Source organism: Ranitomeya imitator, chromosome 3, assembly GCF_032444005.1.
Source record: "Ranitomeya imitator isolate aRanImi1 chromosome 3, aRanImi1.pri, whole genome shotgun sequence".
Lineage (NCBI taxonomy): Eukaryota > Metazoa > Chordata > Amphibia > Anura > Dendrobatidae > Ranitomeya > Ranitomeya imitator.
In genome coordinates this window covers 397218664-397240187 of record NC_091284.1, presented here as the reverse complement: position 1 = coordinate 397240187, position 21524 = coordinate 397218664, and the positions used below count along the sequence as shown (strand labels likewise).

Here is a 21524-nt window from a genome sequence, read left to right as displayed (position 1 = left end):
ACTTGTTGTTAATAGGGAAATGGAGGTTGTCAGCAGGAGAATGCTGTAATTCTAATCAGATGTTATGATATGTCTGCAGGCTCTCTCCTCACTGAATGAAATTTCTCTCAGCTACCCATTTTTCTTCAGACCGACTGGGTGCAAGTTAGGAAAGGGATGGCAGAGAGATACCATGGAAAATTTCTATCACAAGCTCAAAAATGAGGTGACTTGATTAAATATTAAAGTCTTTTACAAATTGTAAGTGTAAGATTTGCAAAATCAATGTTAATTATGTGTCTTCTTAGACAGATGCTTGGAGGCTGAGTGGTGTGAATGAAAACTTTAAGGTTTGCCCAAGCTATCCAGAGAAGACTATTGTACCTGTATCCTGTTCTGATGGCAACCTGAAGCGATCTGCATCTTTCAGGCAAAGCCGCAGATTCCCTGTATTGAGTTATTACCATCCAACAAGCAAAACGGTGTGTTATGGAGGTGATTGTATAAATTCTGTATTATCAAGGATTACTGACAATGAAGCATTTGCTTTTGTCTATCATAATGTTCATCATGCTGCTTCTTTATGTGCTTGAATCTAATCCTTAATGACTAATATTCAACAGAAAAGATACAAGACTGTGTAAAGCATGCTATTCAGGTTACTCTCACATGCTATGTAATGCATGTATGTGTATATATGCCACCACGTATTTATATGTACAGTGGGGCAAAAAAGTATTTAGTCAGTCAGCAATAGTGCAAGTTCTACCACTTAAAAAGATGAGAGGCGTCTGTAATTTACATCATAGGTAGACCTCAACTATGGGAGACAAACTGAGAAAAAAAAATCCAGAAAATCACATTGTCTGTTTTTTTAACATTTTATTTGCATATTATGGTGGAAAATAAGTATTTGGTCAGAAACAAAATTTCATCTCAATACTTTGTAATATATCCTTTGTTGGCAATGACAGAGGTCAAACGTTTTCTGTAAGTCTTCACAAGGTTGCCACACACTGTTGTTGGTATGTTGGCCCATTCCTCCATGCAGATCTCCTCTAGAGCAGTGATGTTTTTGGCTTTTCGCTTGGCAACACGGACTTTCAACTCCCTCCAAAGGTTTTCTATAGGGTTGAGATCTGGAGACTGGCTAGGCCACTCCAGGACCTTGAAATGCTTCTTACGAAGCCACTCCTTTGTTGCCCTGGCGGTGTGCTTTGGATCATTGTCATGTTGAAAGACCCAGCCACGTTTCATCTTCAATGCCCTTGCTGATGGAAGGAGGTTTGCACTCAAAATCTCACGATACATGGCCCCATTCATTCTTTCATGTACCCGGATCAGTCGTCCTGGCCCCTTTGCAGAGAAACAGCCCCAAAGCATGATGTTTCCACCACCATGCTTTACAGTAGGTATGGTGTTTGATGGATGCAACTCAGTATTCTTTTTCCTCCAAACACGACAAGTTGTGTTTCTACCAAACAGTTCCAGTTTGGTTTCATCAGACCATAGGACATTCTCCCAAAACTCCTCTAGATCATCCAAATGCTCTCTAGCAAACTTCAGACGGGCCCGGACATGTACTGGCTTAAGCAGTGGGACACGTCTGGCACTGCAGGATCTGAGTCCATGGTGGCGTAGTGTGTTACTTATGGTAGGCCTTGTTACATTGGTCCCAGCTCTCTGCAGTTCATTCACTAGGTCCCCCCGCGTGGTTCTGGGATTTTTGCTCACCGTTCTTGTGATCATTCTGACCCCACGGGGTGGGATTTTGCGTGGAGCCCCAGATCGAGGGAGATTATCAGTGGTCTTGTATGTCTTCCATTTTCTAATTATTGCTCCCACTGTTGATTTCTTCACTCCAAGCTGGTTGGCTATTGCAGATTCAGTCTTCCCAGCCTGGTGCAGGGCTACAATTTTGTTTCTGGTGTCCTTTGACAGCTCTTTGGTCTTCACCATAGTGGAGTTTGGAGTCAGACTGTTTGAGGGTGTGCACAGGTGTCTTTTTATACTGATAACAAGTTTAAACAGGTGCCATTACTACAGGTAATGAGTGGAGGAAAGAGGAGACTCTTAAAGAAGAAGTTACAGGTCTGTGAGAGCCAGAAATCTTGATTGTTTGTTTCTGACCAAATACTTATTTTCCACCATAATATGCAAGAAAAAATGATAAAAAAACAGATAATGTGATTTTCTGGATTTTTTTTTCTCAGTTTGTCTCCCATAGTTGAGGTCTACCTATTATGTAAATTACAGACGCCTCTCATCTTTTTAAGTGGTGGAACTTGCACTATTGCTGACTGACTAAATACTTTTTTGCCCCACTGTATATATATATATATATATATATATATACTATATAATTGTCTAAGGGTCACTTCCGTCTTTCTGTCTGTCTGTCTTTCTGTCACGGATATTCATTGGTCGCGGCCTCTGTCATGGAAATCCAAGTCGCTGATTGGTCAACTCATGGCAAAACGCCCACGACTAGTGTTGAGCATTCCGATACTGCAAGTATCGGGTATCGGCCGATATTTGCTGTATCGGAATTCCGATACCGAGTTCCGATATTTTTGCGATATTGGAAATCGGAAGTGTTCCCAGTCATCTTCGGCGTGTGCGGTGCGTATGGTTCCCAGGGTATGCTTCATTTTTCCATCTGTGAACATATAGCTGATGTGCCTTGCCAAACAGTTCCGTTTTTGTCTCATCTGTCCATAGGACATTCTCCCAGAAGCTTTGTGGCTTGTCAACATGTAGTTTAGCAAATTCCAGTCTGGCTTTTTAATAATTTTTTTTTTCAACAATGTCCTCCTTGGTCGTCTCCCATGATGTCCACTTTGGCTCATACAACGATAAATGGTGCGATCTGACACTAATGTTCCTTGAGCTTGAAGTTCACCTTTAATCTGTTTAGAAGTTTTTCTGGGCTCTTTTGTTACCATTCGTATTTTCCTTCTCTTTGATTTGTCACCAATTTTCCTCCTGCGGCCACGTCCAGGAAGGTTGGCTACAATCCCATGGATCTTAAATTTATGAATAACATGTGCAACTGTAGTCACATGAATATCAAGCTGCTTGGAGATGGTCTTATAACTTTTACCTTTAACATGTTTGTCTATAATTTTCTTTCTAATCTCCTGAGACAACTCTTTCCTTCGCTTCCTCTGGTCCATGTTGAATGTGATACACACCATGTCACCAAACAGCACAGTGAGTATCTGTAGCCCTATATACAGGCCCACTCACTGATTCAAAGATTGTAGACACCTGTGATGCTAATTAGCGGACACACCTTGATTTAAAATATCCCTTTTATCACATTATTTTCAGGGGTACCACCATTTCTGTCCAGGCCTATTTCATACATTTTATTTTTATAAAAAAATCTGTGGAAACATGGTTGAAAAGCAATGTCTGACTTTCATTTGTTCATTTTCATAGATATTTTATTTATTACTTTTGTCAGATTCAAGCTATTTCTGTGAACATTGAGGGTTTTTCTGTAATTAAACGAGGGCTACCAACAATTTTGACCACGTGTGTATGACATTATGCAGTAGTATTGAGTAGTGTATCTGTGAATCTAGCAGCGGAATTTGTAGTTGTGAATGAGCTAATGCATGGACACTAGTTGCTATGATGTCTACCATACACAGAGACGTGAGGTCATATTACTCTATCTACAGTATTTGTAGTGCACTCTAAGGATCAGCATACTGTAGATGACATTATACAGTAATAATGAGTTGTGTATCTGTGAATCTAGCAATGGTGTGAGATAAAAGCAGCAGCACCGTCTTTGTCTTTCTGGCTGTCACGCTGCTTCCATCTTTGCATTTCGTAGACTAAAGTTAGCACGTTACCTGATCCCTCAGTAGCAAAAGAAGATAAGTTTCCCATAAGTGAAGAAAGGTTTTCTCTGATAATATTAATTACAATGCTTCTTATATATACAGTAGTTAGGTCCATATATATTTGGACAGAGACAACTTTTTTCTAATTTTGGTTATGGACATTACCACAATGAATTTTAAACAAAACAATTCAGATGCAGTTGAAGTTCAGACTTTCAGCTTTCATTTGAGGGTATCCTGTTATGATCTGGTGGTTTAGGAGCAACATGGGAAGAGCTCTGAAGGAAGTGGTACCTGTACTGACCGCAGTCCCTAAGCTCAACACAACACTAGAAGTAGCCGTGGGATGCTCCTAACACTCCCTAGGCACCTCGTCACAGCCTGAGAACTAACTACCCCTAAAGATAGAAATAGGAAAACTATCTTGCCTCAGAGAAAATCCCCAAAGGATAGATAGCCCCCCACAAGTAATGACTGTGAGTGGAGAGGGAAAAGACATACACAGAATGAAACCAGGATGAGCACAGGAGGCCAGTCTAGCTAGATAGATAGGACAGGATGGAATACTGTGCGGTCAGTATTAAAAACTACAAAAATCCACACAGAGTTTACAAAAATCTCCACACCTGACTAAAGGTGTGGAGGGCAAATCTGCTTCCCAGAGCTTCCAGCAAGACAGAATTAATTCATACTGACAAGCTGGACAAACATAGAAAGCACAGAACGGATAAGTCCACAACCTGTGGACAGAAAAGAGCAAGCAAGGACTTAGCTTTGCTGAACTGGTCAGGATAACAGGGAAATCCAAAGAGATGTGAATCCAACCAGGAACCATTGACAAGTGGCACAAGCTGAAGGAAAGAGCTAGGCTAAATAGCCGAGCAGAATAGATAATCAGTGGAAGCAGCTGCTGACAGCTAAATCCAAGGAGCAGCCATTCCACTTAAAACCACCGGAGGGAGCCCAGGAGCAGAACTCACAAAAGTGCCACTTACAACCACTGGAGGGAGCCCAAGAGCGGAATTCACAACAGTACCCCCCCCCCTTGAGGAGGGGTCACCGAACCCTCACCAGAGCCCCCAGGCCGATCAGGACGAGCCAAGTGAAAAGCACGAACCAAATCGGTGGCATGAACATCGGAGGCAAGAATTATCCTCCTGGCCATAACCCTTCCACTTGACAAGATACTGAAGCCTCCGCCTCGAAAAACGAGAATCCAAAATTTTCTCAACCTCATATTCCAACTCTCCCTCAACCAACACCGGGCAGGAGGATCAACTGAGGGAACAACGGGCACCACATATCTCCGCAACAAAGATCTATGGAAAACATTATGAATGGCAAAAGAGGCTGGAAGAGCCAAACGAAAAGACACCTGATTAATAATTTCAGAAATTTTATAAGGACCAATAAACCGAGGCTTAAACTTAGGGGAAGAAACCTTCATAGGAACATGACGAGAAGACAACCAAACCAAATCCCCCACACGAAGCCGGGGACCAACACACCGACGGCGGTTAGCAAAACGTTGAGCCCTTTCCTGAGACAACGTCAAATTGTCCACCACATGAGTCCAAATCTGCTGCAGCCTGTCCACCACAGAATCCACACCAGGACAATCAGAAGGCTTAACCTGCCCAGAAGAAAAACGAGGATGAAAACCAAAATTACAAAGTAGCCGAACTAGCCCGATTATTAAGGGCAAACTCGGCCAACGGCAAGAAAGCCACCCAATCATCCTGATCAGCAGACACAAAGCATCTCAAATAGGTCTCCAAGGTCTGATTAGTTCGCTCAGTTTGGCCATTAGTCTGAGGATGAAACGCCGAAGAAAAAGACAAATCAATGCCCATCCTAGCACAAAAGGCCCGCAAAAACCTAGAGACAAACTGAGAACCTCTGTCAGACACAATATTCTACGGAATGCCATGCAAACGAACCACATGCTGAAAAAACAATGGAACCAAATCTGAGGAGGAAGGCAACTTGGGCAAAGGTACCAGATGGACCATTTTAGAGAACCGGTCACAAACAACCCAGATAACAGACATCTTCTGGGAAACAGGAAGATCCGAAATAAAATCCATGGAAATATGCGTCCAGGGCCTCTCAGGGACCGGCAAAGGCAAAAGCAACCCACTAGCGCGGGAACAGCAAGGTTTGGCTCGGGCGCAAGTCCCACAGGACTGCACAAAAGCACGCACATCGCGCGACAAGGAAGGCCACCAAAAGGACCTAGCAACCAAATCTCTGGTACCAAAAATCCCAGGATGACCAGCCAACACTGAACAATGAACCTCAGAAATCACCTTACTTGTCCATCCATCAGGAACATCAGCTTCCCCACTGGACAGCGGTCAGGCCTATCAGCCTGAAATTCCCGAAGCACCCGCCGCAAATCAGGGGAGATGGCAGAACGAATCACCCCTTCCTTAAGAATGCCAACTGGCTCAAGGACTCCAGGAGAATCAGGCGAAAAACTCCTAGAAAGGGCATCAGTGTTAGCATTCGTAGATCCCGGAAGATACGAGACCACAAAATCAAAACGGGAGAAAAACAGGGACCATCGAGCCTGTCTAGGATTCAGCCGCTTGGCCGACTCGAGGTAAATCAGATTCTTATGATCAGTCAGACTCAAGATCACAACGCGGTGCTTAGCTCCCTCGAGCCAATGTCGCCACTCCTCAAACGCCCACTTCATAGCCAACAACTCCCGATTGCCGACATCATAATTGCGTTCCGCAGGTGAAAACTTTCTGGAAAAAAAAGCACATGGTTTCATCAAAGAACCATCAGAATCCCTCTGAGACAAAACGGCCCCTGTGTTATGACCTGGTGGTCAGGACAATAGTGGACCTGGTGGTTAAGAGCACACGGAATGACCTGATAGTTACTAATAATATAGGACGAGCTCTGAGACGTGGGAACTCTGCTGACCGCAATCCCTAATCCTATCACACACACTAGAAATAGCCGTGGAGCGCTCCTGACACTCCCTAGGCGCCTCGTCACAGCCTAAGGAACTAGCTAGCCCTAAAGATAGAAAAATAAAGTCTACCTTGCCTCAGAGAAATTTCCCAAAGGAACAGGCAGCCCCCCACATATAATGACTGTGAGTAAAGATGAAAATTACAAACACAGAGATGAAATAGATTTAGCAAAGTGAGGCCCGACTTACTGAACAGACAGAGGATAGGAAAGATAGCTTTGCGGTCAGCACAAAAAACTACAAAAAGACCACGCAGAGGGCGCAAAAAGACCCTCCGCACCGACTCACGGTGCGGAGGCGCTCCCTCTGCGTCCCAGAGCTTCCAGCAAGCAAGATAACAATCAAAATAGCAAGCTGGACAGAAAAATAGCAAACCAGAGAAAAACAAGCAGGAACTTAGCTTCTGCTGGGAAGACAGGTCACAGGAACGATCCAGGAGAGAACTAAACCAGTACTGGAACATTGACAGGTGGCATCGAGCAATGATCTAGGTGGAGTTAAATAGAGCAGCCAGCTAACGAATTAACCTCGTCACCTGTGGAAGGAACCTCAGAAGCCGCAGCCCCATTCACGACTACCAGAGGAAGCCCATGGACAGAACCAGCCGAAGTACCATTCATGACCACAGGAGGGAGCTTAACAACAGAATTCACAACACCCCTGCCCCAATCTCAGAAGCGTTAACCTCAACCTGAAAAGGAAGAGAAACATCCGGCTGACGCAACACAGGGGCAGAAGTAAATCGGCGTTTAAGCTCCCGAAAGGCCTCAACAGCCGCAGAGGACCAATTCGTCACATCAGCGCCTTTCTTCGTCAAATCAGTAAGGGGCTTAACCACACTGGAAAAGTTGGCAATGAAACGGCGATAGAAATTAGCAAAGCCCAAAAATTTTTGAAGGCTCTTCACAGATGTGGGTTGGAATCCAGTCATGAATAGCTTGGACCTTAACAGGATCCATTTCCATAGACGAGGGAGAAAAAATAAAACCCAAAAAAGAGACCTTCTGAACTCCGAATAGGCACTTAGACCCCTTCACAAATAAAGCATTATCACGAAGGATCTGGAACACCATCCTGACCTGCCTCACATGAGACTCCCAATCATCGGAAAAATCAAAATATCATCCAAATATACAACCATGAATTTATCAAGATAATTGTGGAAAATATCATGCATGAAGGATTGGAACACAGATGGAACATTAGAGAGCCCGAATGGCATCACAAGGTATTCAAAATGGCTTTCGGGCGTATTAAATGCAGTTTTCCATTCGTCACCCTGTTTAATACGAACAAGATTATATGCCCCTCGGAGGTCAATCTTAGTAAACCAACTACCCCCCTTAATCTGAGCAAACAAATCAGAAAGCAAAGGCAAGGGGTATTGGAATTTGACCGTGATTTTATTAAGAAGACGATAATCTATACAGGGTCTCAAGGAGCCATCCTTCTTAGCAACAAAAAAGAAACCCGCTCCCAATGGTGACGAAGACGGCCGAATATGCCCTTTCTCCAAAGATTCCTTAACATAGCTCCGCATGGCGGCATGCTCTGGCACAGACAGATTGAAAAGTCGGCCCTTAGGGAACTTACAACCAGGAATCAAGTTAATAGCACAATCACAGTCCCTATGTGGAGGAAGGGAACTGGACTTGGGCTCATCAAATACATCCTGGAAATCCGTCAAAAACTCAGGGACCTCAGAAGAGGGGGAAGAGGAAATTGACATCAAAGGAACGTCACTATGTACCCCTTGACAACCCCAACTAGTCACAGACATAGTTTTCCAATCCAGCACTGGATTATGTTCCTGTAACCATGGAAAACCCAGTACAACAACATCATGCAGGTTATGCAACACCAGAAAACGGCAATTTTCCTGATGTGCAGGAGCCATGTACATGGTCATCTGCGTCCAGTACTGAGGTTTATCCTTGGCCAATGGAGTAGCATCAATGCCCCTCAAAGGAATAGGGCTCTGCAAAGGCTGCAAGGAAAAACCACAGCGCCTGGCGAATTCTAAGTCCATTAAGTTCAGGGCAGCGCCTGAATCCACAAATGCCATGACAGAAAATAATAATAATAATAATTTTTATTTATATAGCGCCAACATATTCCGCAGCGCTTTACAAATTATAGAGGGGACTTGTACAGACAATAGACATTACAGCATAACAGAAATGCAGTTCAAAACAGATACCAGGAGGAATGAGGGCCCTGTTCGCAAGCTTACAAACTATGGGGAAAAGGGGAGACACGAGAGGTGGATGGTAACAATTGCTTTAGTTATTCGGACCAGCTATAGTGTAAGGCTCAGGTGTTCATGTAAAGCTGCATGAACCAGTTAACTGCCTAAGTATGTAGCAGTACAGACACAGAGGGCTAATACTGCATAAAGTGTATGAGAACATGATGCGAGGAACCTTTTTTTTTTTTTTTTTTTATTATAAATAGGCCACACAGGGATCGTTAGGTTAATGCATTGAGGCGGTAGGCCAGTCTGAACAAATGAGTTTTTAGGGCACGCTTAAAACTGTGGGGATTGGGGATTAATCGTATTAACCTAGGTAGTGCATTCCAAAGAATCGGCGCAGCACGTGTAAAGTCTTGGAGACGGGAGTGGGAGGTTCTGATTATTGAGGATGCTAACCTGAGGTCATTAGCGGAGCGGAGGGCACGGGTAGGGTGGTAGACTGATACCAGAGAGGAGATGTAGGGTGGTGCTGAGCCATGGAGTGCTTTGTGGAAAGGATGACAATGAGCAAATCAGGGTCACAGATAAAAGAAATTTAGGCTGTACAGTACTAATGGTAACAGAGCTAGCGACCCTCCTAGTACATTTAGGGCAATCAGAAATAACATGAGCAGAATCACCACAGTAAAAACATAGCCTATTCTGACGTCTGAATTCCTGCCGTTCTGTTCTAGTCAAAATCCTATCACATTGCATAGGTTCAGGACTCTGCTCAGAGGACACTGCCATATGGTGCATAGCTTTGCGCTCGCGCAAACGCCGATCAATCTGAATGGCTAGAGACATAGATTCGCTCAAACCAGTAGGCGTAGGGAAGCCCACCATAACATCTTTAAGGGCTTCAGGAAGATCTTTTCTGAAAATAGCAGCCAGAGCATCCTCATTCCATTTAGCGAGCACAGACCATTTCCTAAATTTCTGGCAGTATAATTCTGCCGCTTCCTGACCTTGACACAGGGCCAACAGGGTTTTTTCTGCATGATCCACAGAATTAGGTTCGTCATATAATAATCCGAGCGCTTGAAAAAATGCGTCTACATTCAGCAATGCCGGATCCCCTGATTCAAGGGAGAATGCCCAGTCCTGAGGGTCACCACGCAGCAAGGATATGATGATTTTAACTTGCTGAATGGGATCACCAGAAGAACGGGGTTTCAAAGCAAAAAACAATTTGCAGTTATTTTTAAAGTTCAAAAACTTGGATCTGTCTCCAAAAAACAAATCAGGAGTAGGAATTCTAGGCTCCAAAGCCGGAGTCTGGACAACATAATCTTGGATACTCTGTACTCTTGCAGCAAGTTGATCCACACGAGAAAACAAACCCTGAACATTCATGCCAGAGCATAAATCCTGAACCACCCAGAGATCAAGAGGAAAAAAAAGACAAAAGACAAAAGAGCACAGAAAAAAAAAGGCTCAGAATTTTTTCCTTCTTTTGAGATGCATTTAATTCATTTTTGGCCACTTGTACTGTTATGATCTGGTGGTTTAGGAGCAACATGGGACGAGCTCTGAAGGAAGTGGTACCTGTACTGACCGCAGTCCCTAAGCTCAACACAACACTAGAAGTAGCCGTGGGATGCTCCTAACACTCCCTAGGCACCTCGTCACAGCCTGAGAACTAACTACCCCTAAAGATAGAAACAGGAAAACTATCTTGCCTCAGAGAAAATCCCCAAAGGATAGATAGCCCCCCACAAGTAATGACTGTGAGTGGAGAGGGAAAAGACATACACAGAATGAAACCAGGATGAGCACAGGAGGCCAGTCTAGCTAGATAGATAGGACAGGATGGAATACTGTGCGGTCAGTATAAAACACTACAAAAAATCCACACAGAGTTTACAAAAATCTCCACACCTGACTAAAGGTGTGGAGGGTAAATCTGCTTCCCAGAGCTTCCAGCATCACTGAATTAATTCATACCGACAAGCTGGACAAACATAGAAAGCACAGAACGGATAAGTCCACAACCTGTGGACAGAAAAGAGCAAGCAAGGACTTAGCTGAACTGGTCAGGATAACAGGGAAATCCAAAGAGATGTGAATCCAACCAGGAACCATTGACAAGTGGCACAAGCTGAAGGAAAGAGCCAGGCTAAATAGCCGAGCAGAATAGACAATCAGTGGAAGCAGCTGCTGACAGCTAAATCCAAGGAGCAGCCATTCCACTTAAAACCACCGGAGGGAGCCCAGGAGCAGAACTCACAAAAGTGCCACTTACAACCACCGGAGGGAGCCCAAGAGCGGAATTCACAACAGTATCCACATTAAAATTGGAAGAAGGGTTTAGGAGTTTCATCTTCTTAACATGTGCCACCCTGTTTTTAAAGGGACCAAAAATAATTGGACAATTGACTCCAAGGCTATTTCATGGACAGGTGTGGGCAATCCCTTCATTATGTAATTCTCAATTAAAGGGAATCTGTCGCCTGAATTTGGCGGGACCAGTTTTTGGTCATATGGGCAGAGTTTTTGGGTGTTTGATTCACCCTTTCCTTACCCGCTGGCTGCATGTTGGCTGCAATTTTGGATTGAAGTTCATTCTATGTACTCTGTAGTACATGCCTGCGCAAGGCAAGATCTGGATTTTACACACTATTATTCATATCTTCTCTACAGCAAACGCTGCTGCAGGGAAGATATGAATGAGGCTTCAGCACGATGCAGGGGACAGCGCTAAACTTTAGCGCTGTCTCCAGCACGGTGCGTGTGGTACCCAGTGAGCACACGGGCGGCACACGTGTGCCGCTCGTGTGCCACACTGATGTGCCACAGAAACGCACCGGCACACGGACACAGATAATTCCGGTACCAATTTTTCCGGTACCGGAATTATCTGGACGTGTGAGACTGCCGTTCAACAGCGTTTTTACACCTGCAGATTTCTATTATGGAGCAGGTGTAAAACATTGTGGAATCTGCACAAAGAATTGACATGCTGCAGAAAATACAAGGCAGCGTTTCCGCATGGTATTTTCCGCAGCATGTGTATGGCGGATTTTGTTTTCCATATGTTTACATGGTGCTGTACAACGCATGGAAAACTGCTGCAGATCCACAGGAAAATCCACAGCATGTGCACATACCCTGAGAAACACGTCACCACTTCTGTATTTATCACCCTCCTGGTTTTGGCTTACATATGCTGATGTGAAATACTGACCCAATACTGACCAAATACTGATCATATGAATGTGGTCTTAAACATACTGTAGACAAAGCAAACATCCTCACTCCAAAAAAAGCTGAAAAAAGTGTGAAGAACACCACAGAACAAGCTGAAAAACAGGTGTTTTGAATGCAACGTTTTTACTGCTAATAGAAAAGGTTTTGGCTACTGAAAAAAAAATGCTGCATGTGAACATAGACATAGCGTTTCAGAGTAAGAATATCTGTGGTGTTACATAGGACTGCATGTGATATATACTAAATTATCTGTACTCAGAGAGTTATCACTGTATTATCTGTGGTGTTAAAAAAAAATTAAGAGGGGGTTGGGGGGTAACTCTTTGTCTTGGGGCTTGGGCCCCCAATCTTTTCTGACCCTAGCAACACCACTGCATACAGCTAATAGTGGCAGACCTGTTGGCCGATATAAGGCACCTAAATATGGGGGCCACAGTGTGAGCACTGGCTCCAGGCCCCTCCACCAACTGTATCCGCATCCTGCTCATGTACTGTAACTTAAATGTTTGTGTGATTTTACAATGTTAGCATTTGGGGCCCCACTTTAAATTTTTGCCTAGGGCCCCACTTTGTCTAAAACCGGCCCTGGTCACTAGTGTTTATTGATGATGTGACACAGGACAGAAGCAGCCGAATGAATTCTGAGTTATTCAGAGACATACTGTGTGCTAAATCCAAAGCAACCCAGGAGTTTATTAAAGCAAAGAAGTGGAATATTCTTGAATGGCCAAGTCAGTCACCTGATCTCAACTCAATTGAGCAGCATTTCACTTGTTAAAGACTAAAGGTACCGTCACACTTAGCGACGCTGCAGCGATACCGACAACGATCCGGATCGCTGCAGCGTCGCTGTTTGGTCGCTGGAGAGCTGTCACACAGACCGCTCTCCAGCGACCAACGATGCCGGTAACCAGGGTAAACATCAGGTAACTAAGCGCAGGGCCGCGCTTAGTAACCCGATGTTTACCCTGGTTACCATCCTAAAAGTAAAAAAAACAAACAGTACATACTTACCTACAGCCGTCTGTCCTCCAGCGCTGTGCTCTGCACTCCTCCTGTACTGGCTGTGAGCACAGCAGCCGGAAAGCAGAGCGGTGACGTCACCGCTCTGCTTTCCGGCTGACCGACGCTCACAGTCAGTGCAGGAGGAGAGCAGAGCACAGCGCTGGAGGACAGACGGCTGTAGGTAAGTATGTACTGTTTGTTTTTTTTTACTTTTAGGATGGTAACCAGGGTAAACATCGGGTTACTAAGCGCGGCCCTGCGCTTAGTTACCCGATGTTTACCCTGGTTACCAGTGAAGACATCGCTGAATCGGTGTCACACACACCGATTCAGCGATGTCTGCGGGGAGTCCAGCGACGAAATAAAGTTCTGGACTTTCTTCCCCGACCAGCGACAAGCACAGCAGGGGCCTGATCGCTGCTGCCTGTCACACTGGACGATATCGCTAGCGAGGACGCTGCAACGTCACGGAGCGCTAGCGATATCGTCTAGTGTGACGGTACCTTAAATGTCAGACAGAAAGGCCCACAAACAAACAGCAACTGAAAACCACCGCAGTGAAGGCCTGGCAGAGCATCAAAAGGGAGGAAACACAGCGTCTGGTGATGTCCATGAGTTCAAGACTTCAGGCAGTCATTGCCAACAAAGGGTTTTCAACCAAGTACTAAAAATGAACATTTTATTTAAAATTCTGAATCTGTCCAATTACTTTTGGTCCCTTTAAAAAACAGGGTGGCACATGTTAAGGAGCTGAAACTCCTAAACCCTTCACTTTAACCAAAATTAGAAAAATGTTGTCTCTGTCCAAATATATATGGACCTATCTGTATGTTTGTACTGTTGATTTCTTTACAGTCATCATTTAAATATTTATTTTGACCATGCTTCTCTGATACTACACAATTTTTATTAAGTGCACCCTCCATTTGTCTCAGGTTTTGCTGCGATCTGCTCAGCCTCTGGTTGGTCCAAACCATCACTGTTGTGAAGATGATGAGATGTTGCTCAATGCAGCAATAATGGGCCAATCACGAGGATTTATTATCGACATTCGTACAGAACAAGAAGCTAAACAAGCAAGAAGTGCAGGCGGTGGCACAGAAAATAAGGGCAGATATCTGAAATGGAGTGTTCTCCATCATCCATTAGAAAGGTGTGTGTAGGAGCGGCAGTAATGCAATGCTTTACTTAGGGATTCTTACTAATTCTTATGTCTTTAGGGGACAAGCCCTACAAAGCAGCTTGACACGCTTGGTTGATACCTGCTACCAGACCTATCTGGGAAGGAACCATTGGCTCAGCAAGTTGCAAGTTTCACAATGGCTGTCCCATATCAAAGAAGCTCTGAGTACGGCAGGCCTAGCTGCTGAGTGCATCGAGAGGTTTGTGAAAATTCCAGCATGAACTATTGTTGTGTTGAGAGAAGAGAGCGGCCGGTCACTAAAAATAATTTTTTGTACGTCCTGATAACATGTCATTCCTTTTTCACGTATTTGTCAAATAGACGGTTGCAAAAAGGATACATTTATAAGGTGGGCTACTGAATATTTATAATATGTGTATTTAAAAAGAACCTGTCGCCACGTAAAAAATGGCAAGCCAAGTTTTTGCTCTTCTTTTATTCCCACTGCTTCTCTGAGTATTACGCTTGGGTTTTAAAATCCACCATACAGTTCTAAAGTAATGGGCCACTTGAACTCAGAAATCCATCTTTATTTGCAGGGAAGGTACTTGTGTCCTTGTACATGGGGATGAAGGGGCTAACAATACCCTGCTGGTGACATCCCTGGCACAACTTATTTTGTCCCCTGATTGCCGGACAATGGTTGGCTTCCAGGATCTAATTGAGCGTGAATGGCTGCAGGTAGGTGACCTACGAACACAACACACAGTGCTCATTGACTATGAAATTTGCCTATTGCTCAGTTTCACTCCCTGCCTTCACAGGCTGGCCATCCTTTTCAGCTACGCTGTGCTCGATCCGGCTGGGCACAGGGCCATTTTCAGCAAGAATCACCAAACTTTCTCCTTTTTTTGGACTGTTGCTGGCAACTCACACGACAATTTCCAATGGCAATGGAGTTTAATGAAAAACTTTTGTGCACACTTGCAACCCACGTCTACAGCTCAGAGTATGGGACCTTCTTATGCAACAATGAAAAGGAAAGGCAAGTGACAGTATAATAAAGAATGGAAATGGTTAAAGTAGGACGTCAGCATTTTTGTTGCATAGAAGAAGTTACTATTATATCTGTGTAAGTTGCATACATACATTTCCATCACCCGCTTACATTATGGGCAGTTGTCACGTGAGCTCCAGGCTGATTACAAGTCCAGAAGATAATTTTATGTGTACAAAGGAAGTCAGACTCTGACCTACAGGATGGTATCCACTATCAGATCCCTCCTGCTGAGAAGCAAATTATCTTTCTTTACCATTAGCTATATACTATATTCATCAGATGCAACATTTGACAAATAATACAACTGGAGCCAATGTAGACAATGCTTTGTTATCATATAGATCCCTGTAACCTTCCCCCACATTTACAACTGTGTCCATACCATAAGCAATGACTGTCAGCTGCTATATAGCAATGCCCATGTGATGCCATGGCAGCTCAGAACCTAATAAAAGGCATCCAAGCCTGCCATAATAAGCATATAAAAGAGATATTCCCACAATCGCTCTATTTCTCACTAATCACCGTAAAGGCAAACTTATTGGTCATATACAGACTAAGGCTGGTATCATATTTGCGTTGGGCAGAGCTGCGTACTTCCTCGTACTTCCTCCGTTAAGCCCCGCCCACTGACGCACCTCTTCCATTCAGCTCCATCTACGTTGGCATGCGGCCTTCGTCCCTATCTTTAACATTGGGTACGCAGGCCATGCGAATGTATGTGGATGCCTCCGCATGCGTCGTTATGACGATGCGCTTACCGCAACAAAATGCAATATGTTCTGCGCAGCATCATAACGACGCATTCGGAGGCATACATTCGCATGGCCTGCGTACGCAATGTTAAAGATAGGTACAGCAGGACGCATGCAGACGTAGGCGGAGCTGAATGGAAGAGGTGGGGCAGTGGGCGGGGCTTAACGGAGGAAGTACGAGGAAGTATTTTTTGGCTACTCACTGTAAAATCTGTTTCTCGGAGCCTTCATTTGGGAACACAGGAAGCCATGGGGTGTATGCTGCTGCCACTAGGAGGCTGACACCATGCACAAAAAAGTTAGCTCCTCTGCAGTGTACACCTCATTGACCGGCACAAGGATATTCAGCTAGTGAGAAAGCAGTAGGAGAAAGAACAAATAGAAGAGAAAGAAAACAAAACAAACTGTAACAATATAATACAGTAAACAGCTGTTAAACTTGGGAGGGTAATGTGTTCCCCAATAAAGGCTCCAAGAAACAGATTTTACGGTGAGTAACCATAAAATCCTGTTTTCTCTATCGCTTCATTGGGGGACACAGAACCCTGAAAAATGTGCGAACATGTGGATGGAGGATCGATTATCGTTCTGCAGAGCTGTAGGGCGGAGGTCCTATGAATACTGCCAGGAGGTGCCACTGCCCAGGTAGAGTGTGTCTTAAACCCAGGAGAAGGCACTCTGCTCTGACTCGGTAAACCTCCAATTGCCATCCGGATCGGGCGAGCAATCATTTACCTGGAGGCTGGAGGACCTCTATACACAGTCCGTGTTCCGAAAAGGCAGGAGGGGGCGGCTTTAGCCGGATAGATGCACTTCGCCCAGACCAGACAAACAGGGGGGGCGGCACGGAGGCACGGACTGCCTGTCAGGTAACCTAGAACAAAGGGTAACCCAGAATGCAGGGTGAAACAGGCCCCCTATAGATGAAAAACCACCTATATCTAAAAAGAAGGCCCCTGTATAGAGACACTGAATAAAAGAAGGCCCCTCTAACAACAAACCCTCTAACTACAAATGACTAGGGGAATAGGGGGTCAGTAACACTCATCCATCTTCTTCTGTCTTCTTCCTCAATCTTTATAATTATCTTCATCCTTCATTTCTTCTTCATCTTCCTTCTTGTCCAGATCTTCTCTCCTGACACCTCTGGCCTCCTGACAGAGAGAGAAGAAAGGGAGATGTACCTCTCCATCTAGACTTTCATCGAACGTCCGAGCCTCTTGGGAATGTGGAATGTTCTTGCCCCCTAAACCCAACAGGCTCTGGTGAGCGAGTGGGTAGGAGACAGGGGCCAGGTCCTTTGTTTGGATCACCTAAACACTCTTCTGTGTTAGGGGTTAGGGTCCTGCCGGCCAGACATATGAGGAAACGGGGTGGCAGTACACGCCGTACTCATAGTCTCTACGTGGGAGTACAGATGTGACCGTTCACAATGTATCCCTCCAGAAGTAAAGGTAGAAGATCCATCTGAAAGGAAACAACGAACACTGAGGTAGATATGGGTCTAGTAAAACAGAGGTCCCCAACTCCAGTCCTCAAGGCCCACCAACATGTAATGTTTTCAGGATTTCCTTAGTCTTGCCCAGGTAATAATTGCATCACCTGTGCAATGCAAAGGAAATCCTGAAAACATGACCTGTTGGTGGGCCTTGAGGACTGGAGTTGGGGACCTCTGTAGTAAAAGACCCGTGTCCACCTCTTACTGACGCTAAGCTAAAACTGAATATCCTTGTGCCGATCGGTGGGGTGTACATTGCAGAGGAGAAGCTAACGTTTTTTGCATAGTGTCAGCCTCCTAGTGGCAGCAACATACACCCATGGTTTCCTGTGTCTTCCAATGAAACGATAGAGAAAACTACATTTCGCTCTCCTAAGTGTTCCAAACAAGTTGTACCTCCAAGCAATCCTATTTGCAGTCAGGTTCACTTTACTTACATAAAAATGGTATAAAACAGCAATAGGGATAATCACCTTCTTTAACCTCTTCACCCGAAAGCTTGTTTTCACCTTCCTGACCAGGCCAAATTGGTCGGTAAGTGATTAAAGTCACTTTTGGGGGCCCTATATGAAAGAAAATACCCAAACTGCACCCCTCAAACTGCTCAAAACCACATCCAAGAAGTTTATTAACCCTTCAGGTGCTTCTCAGGAATTTATGCAATGTGGAAGGAAAAAATGAACATTTTACTTTTTTCACAAAATGTTACTTTGCCTCCAATTTTTTTTTTTTTTTTCACAAGGAGGAGAAACAGGAGAAAATTGACCACATGTGCAATTTCTCCTAAGTAGGCCAATACCCCATATGTGGAGGAAAACTATTGTTTGGGCTCACTGCGCTTGGGGCCAGTTTTAGGCAAAGTGGGGCCCTAGGCAAAAGTTTAAAATGGGGCCCCAAATGCTAACATATTGCACATCACAGAGAAGCATTTCTGCTGTATTTACATGCGCTGATCTCAGCCCGCTAAACGAGTGTGATCAACAATATTGAAATCGTTTGCTTGTTTCCCGGTCTCTTTACACGAATTGAGAAATAATGATGGGAACAGAACAATCACTATTAGCTCAATCTGTTCCCATACAGTATCATGTTATCAGCAGCACGTCTACAGTTTACACCGGCGATGTGCTGCTGAGAACAAGGATTTTTATTCCCACATAAACAATCACTCTATGAATTTGCAGCATTTTATTTGATTAGTATAAGACACCCCACAGTCCTCCATATTGTAAAATGTACACCCCATAGTCTTCCATAAAATATAATGTGCCCCATAGTCCTCCATATATTATAATACTCTCCATAGTCCTCCATATAGTATAATACACTCTCCACAGTCCTCAATATAGTATAATACACTCCCTATAGTCCTCCATATATTAAAATACACTACTCCATCCTCCATACAGTATAATACACTTCTTATTCCTCCATATAGTATAATACACTCCTCATAGTCTTCCATATATTAAAATAAACTGAGTCCTCCATATAGTATAATACACTACTCAGTCCTCCATATAGTATAATACACTCCTCATAGTCCTCCATATATTAAAATACACTGCTCACTCCTCCATATAGTATAATACACTCTTCATAGTCCTCCATATAGTATAATACACTCCTCATAGTCCTCAGTATATTAAAATACATTCCTCAGTCCTCCATATAGTATTATACACTACCCATAGTCCTCCATATAGTATAAATAATAAATAATCTTTATTTTTATAAAGCGCTAACATATTCCGCAGCGCTTTACAGTTTGCACACATTATCATCACTGTTGTGAATTCTGTGGCAGAGCTCCCTCCTGTGGTCACAAGTGGTACTTCGGCTGGTTCTCTCTGTGAGCTTCCGTTGGTGGAGGAAAGTGGTACTGCGGCTTCTGAGTTTCCTTCCTCAGGTGATGTGGTGAAGTCGTTAGGTGCTGCTCTATTTAACTCCACCTAGTGCTTTGATCCTGGCCTCCAGTCAATGTTCTAGTATTGGACCTGTTTCCTCCTGGATCGTTCCTGTGGCCTGCTGCTCTGCATAGCTAAGTTCCTCTTTGCTATTTGTTTGCTGTTTTTTTTCTGTCCAGCTTGTCAATTTGTTTTTTTCTGCTTGCTGGAAGCTCTGGGACGCAGAGGGTGTACCTCCGTGCCGTTAGTTCGGTACGGAGGGTCTTTTTGCCCCCTTTGCGTGGTTTTTGTAGGGTTTTGTGTTGACCGCAAAGTTACCTTTCCTATCCTCGCTCTGTTCAGAAAGTTGGGCCTCACTTTGCTAAATCTATTTCATCTCTACGTTTGTCTTTTCATCTTAACTCACAGTCATTATATGTGGGGGCTGCCTTTTCCTTTGGGGTATTTCTCTGAGGCAAGGTAGGCTTATTTTCTATCTTCAGGCTACCTAGTTTCTCAGGCCGTGCCGAGTTGCATAGGGAGCGTTAGGCGCAATCCACGGCTGCCTTTAGTGTGGTTTGAGAGGATTAGGGATTGCGGTCAACAGAGTTCCCACGTCTCAGAGCTCGTTCTTGTTTTTTGGGTTATTGCCAGGTCACTGTATGTGCGCTGACCTCTATGTCCATTGTGGTACTGAATTACCTTTCATAACAGTACTGGAGGCCAAAAGTACTAATGATTCCCAATAGAGGGAAAAAAGAAGTTCTGAGACCATTTTTTTTTCTTTGCACTGTGTTTTGCCTTTTTTTTTCCCCTAGACATTTGGGTGGTTCAGGACACAGGTGTAGCGATGGACATTAAAGGTCTGTCTTCATGTGTGGATCAGCTCACGGCAAGAGTACAAAGTATTCAAGACTTTGTGGTTCAGAATTCTATGTTAGAATTGAGAATTCCTATTCCTGATTTGTTTTTTGGAGATAGAACTAAATTTCTGAGTTTCAAAAATAATTGTAAACTATTTCTGGCTTTGAAACCTCGCTCCTCTGGTGACCCAGTTCAACAAGTTAGGATCGTTATTTCTTTTTTGCGTGGCGACCCTCAGGACTGGGCATTTTCTCTTGCATCAGGGGATCCTGCATTAAGTAATATCGATGCATTTTTCCTGGCGCTCGGATTGCTGTACGATGAGCCTAATTCTGTGGATCAGGCAGAGAAGAATTTGCTGGCTCTGTGTCAGGGTCAGGATGAAATAGAGGTATATTGTCAGAAATTTAGAAAGTGGTCCGTACTCACTCAGTGGAATGAAGGTGTGCTCGCAGCTATTTTCAGAAAAGGTCTCTCTGAAGCCTGTTATGATAGGCAATTCAGTAACACAATGTACATAGCGATCAGAGCAGATACAGTGATCTGACAATAACCCAAAATAATAGAACGAGCTCTGAGACGTGGAAACTCTGTAGACCGCAATTCCTGATCCTCTCCAAACACAACTAGAGGCAGCTGTGGATTGCGCCTTACGCTCCCTATGCAACTCGGCACAGCCTGAGAAACTAACTAGCCTGAAGATAGAAAAATAAGCCTACCTTGCCTCAGAGAAATACCCCAAAGGAAAAGGCAGCCCCCCACATATAATGACTGTGAGTAAGATAAAAAGACAAACGTAGGGATGAAATAGATTCAGTAAAGTGAGGCCCGATATTCTAGACAGAACGAGGATAGGAAAGATAACTTTGCGGTCTACACAAAACCCTAAAGAAAACCACGCAAAGGGGGCAAAAAGACCCTCCGTACCGAACTAACGGCACGGAGGTACACCCTTTGCGTCCCAGAGCTTCCAGCAAAACAAATAGACAAGCTGGACAGAAAAAATAGCAACAAATAGCAAGAAGCACTTAGCTATGCAGAGCAGCAGGCCACAGGAATGATCCA

At 44.1% G+C, this 21524-nt stretch overlaps 1 protein-coding gene across 1 annotated transcript in view; it reads left to right on the top strand.

The window, feature by feature from the left end:
• LOC138670043 (myotubularin-related protein 9-like) overlaps positions 1-21524 on the top strand; it is a 51177-nt gene that overhangs the window by 7908 nt on the left and 21745 nt on the right. The window contains exons 3-8 of the mRNA XM_069757031.1: positions 80-205; positions 288-461; positions 14209-14426; positions 14494-14655; positions 14996-15137; positions 15221-15441. Of these exons, the coding sequence (XP_069613132.1) occupies positions 80-205; positions 288-461; positions 14209-14426; positions 14494-14655; positions 14996-15137; positions 15221-15441 (1043 nt within the window). The remainder of the gene's footprint in view (positions 1-79; positions 206-287; positions 462-14208; positions 14427-14493; positions 14656-14995; positions 15138-15220; positions 15442-21524) is intronic.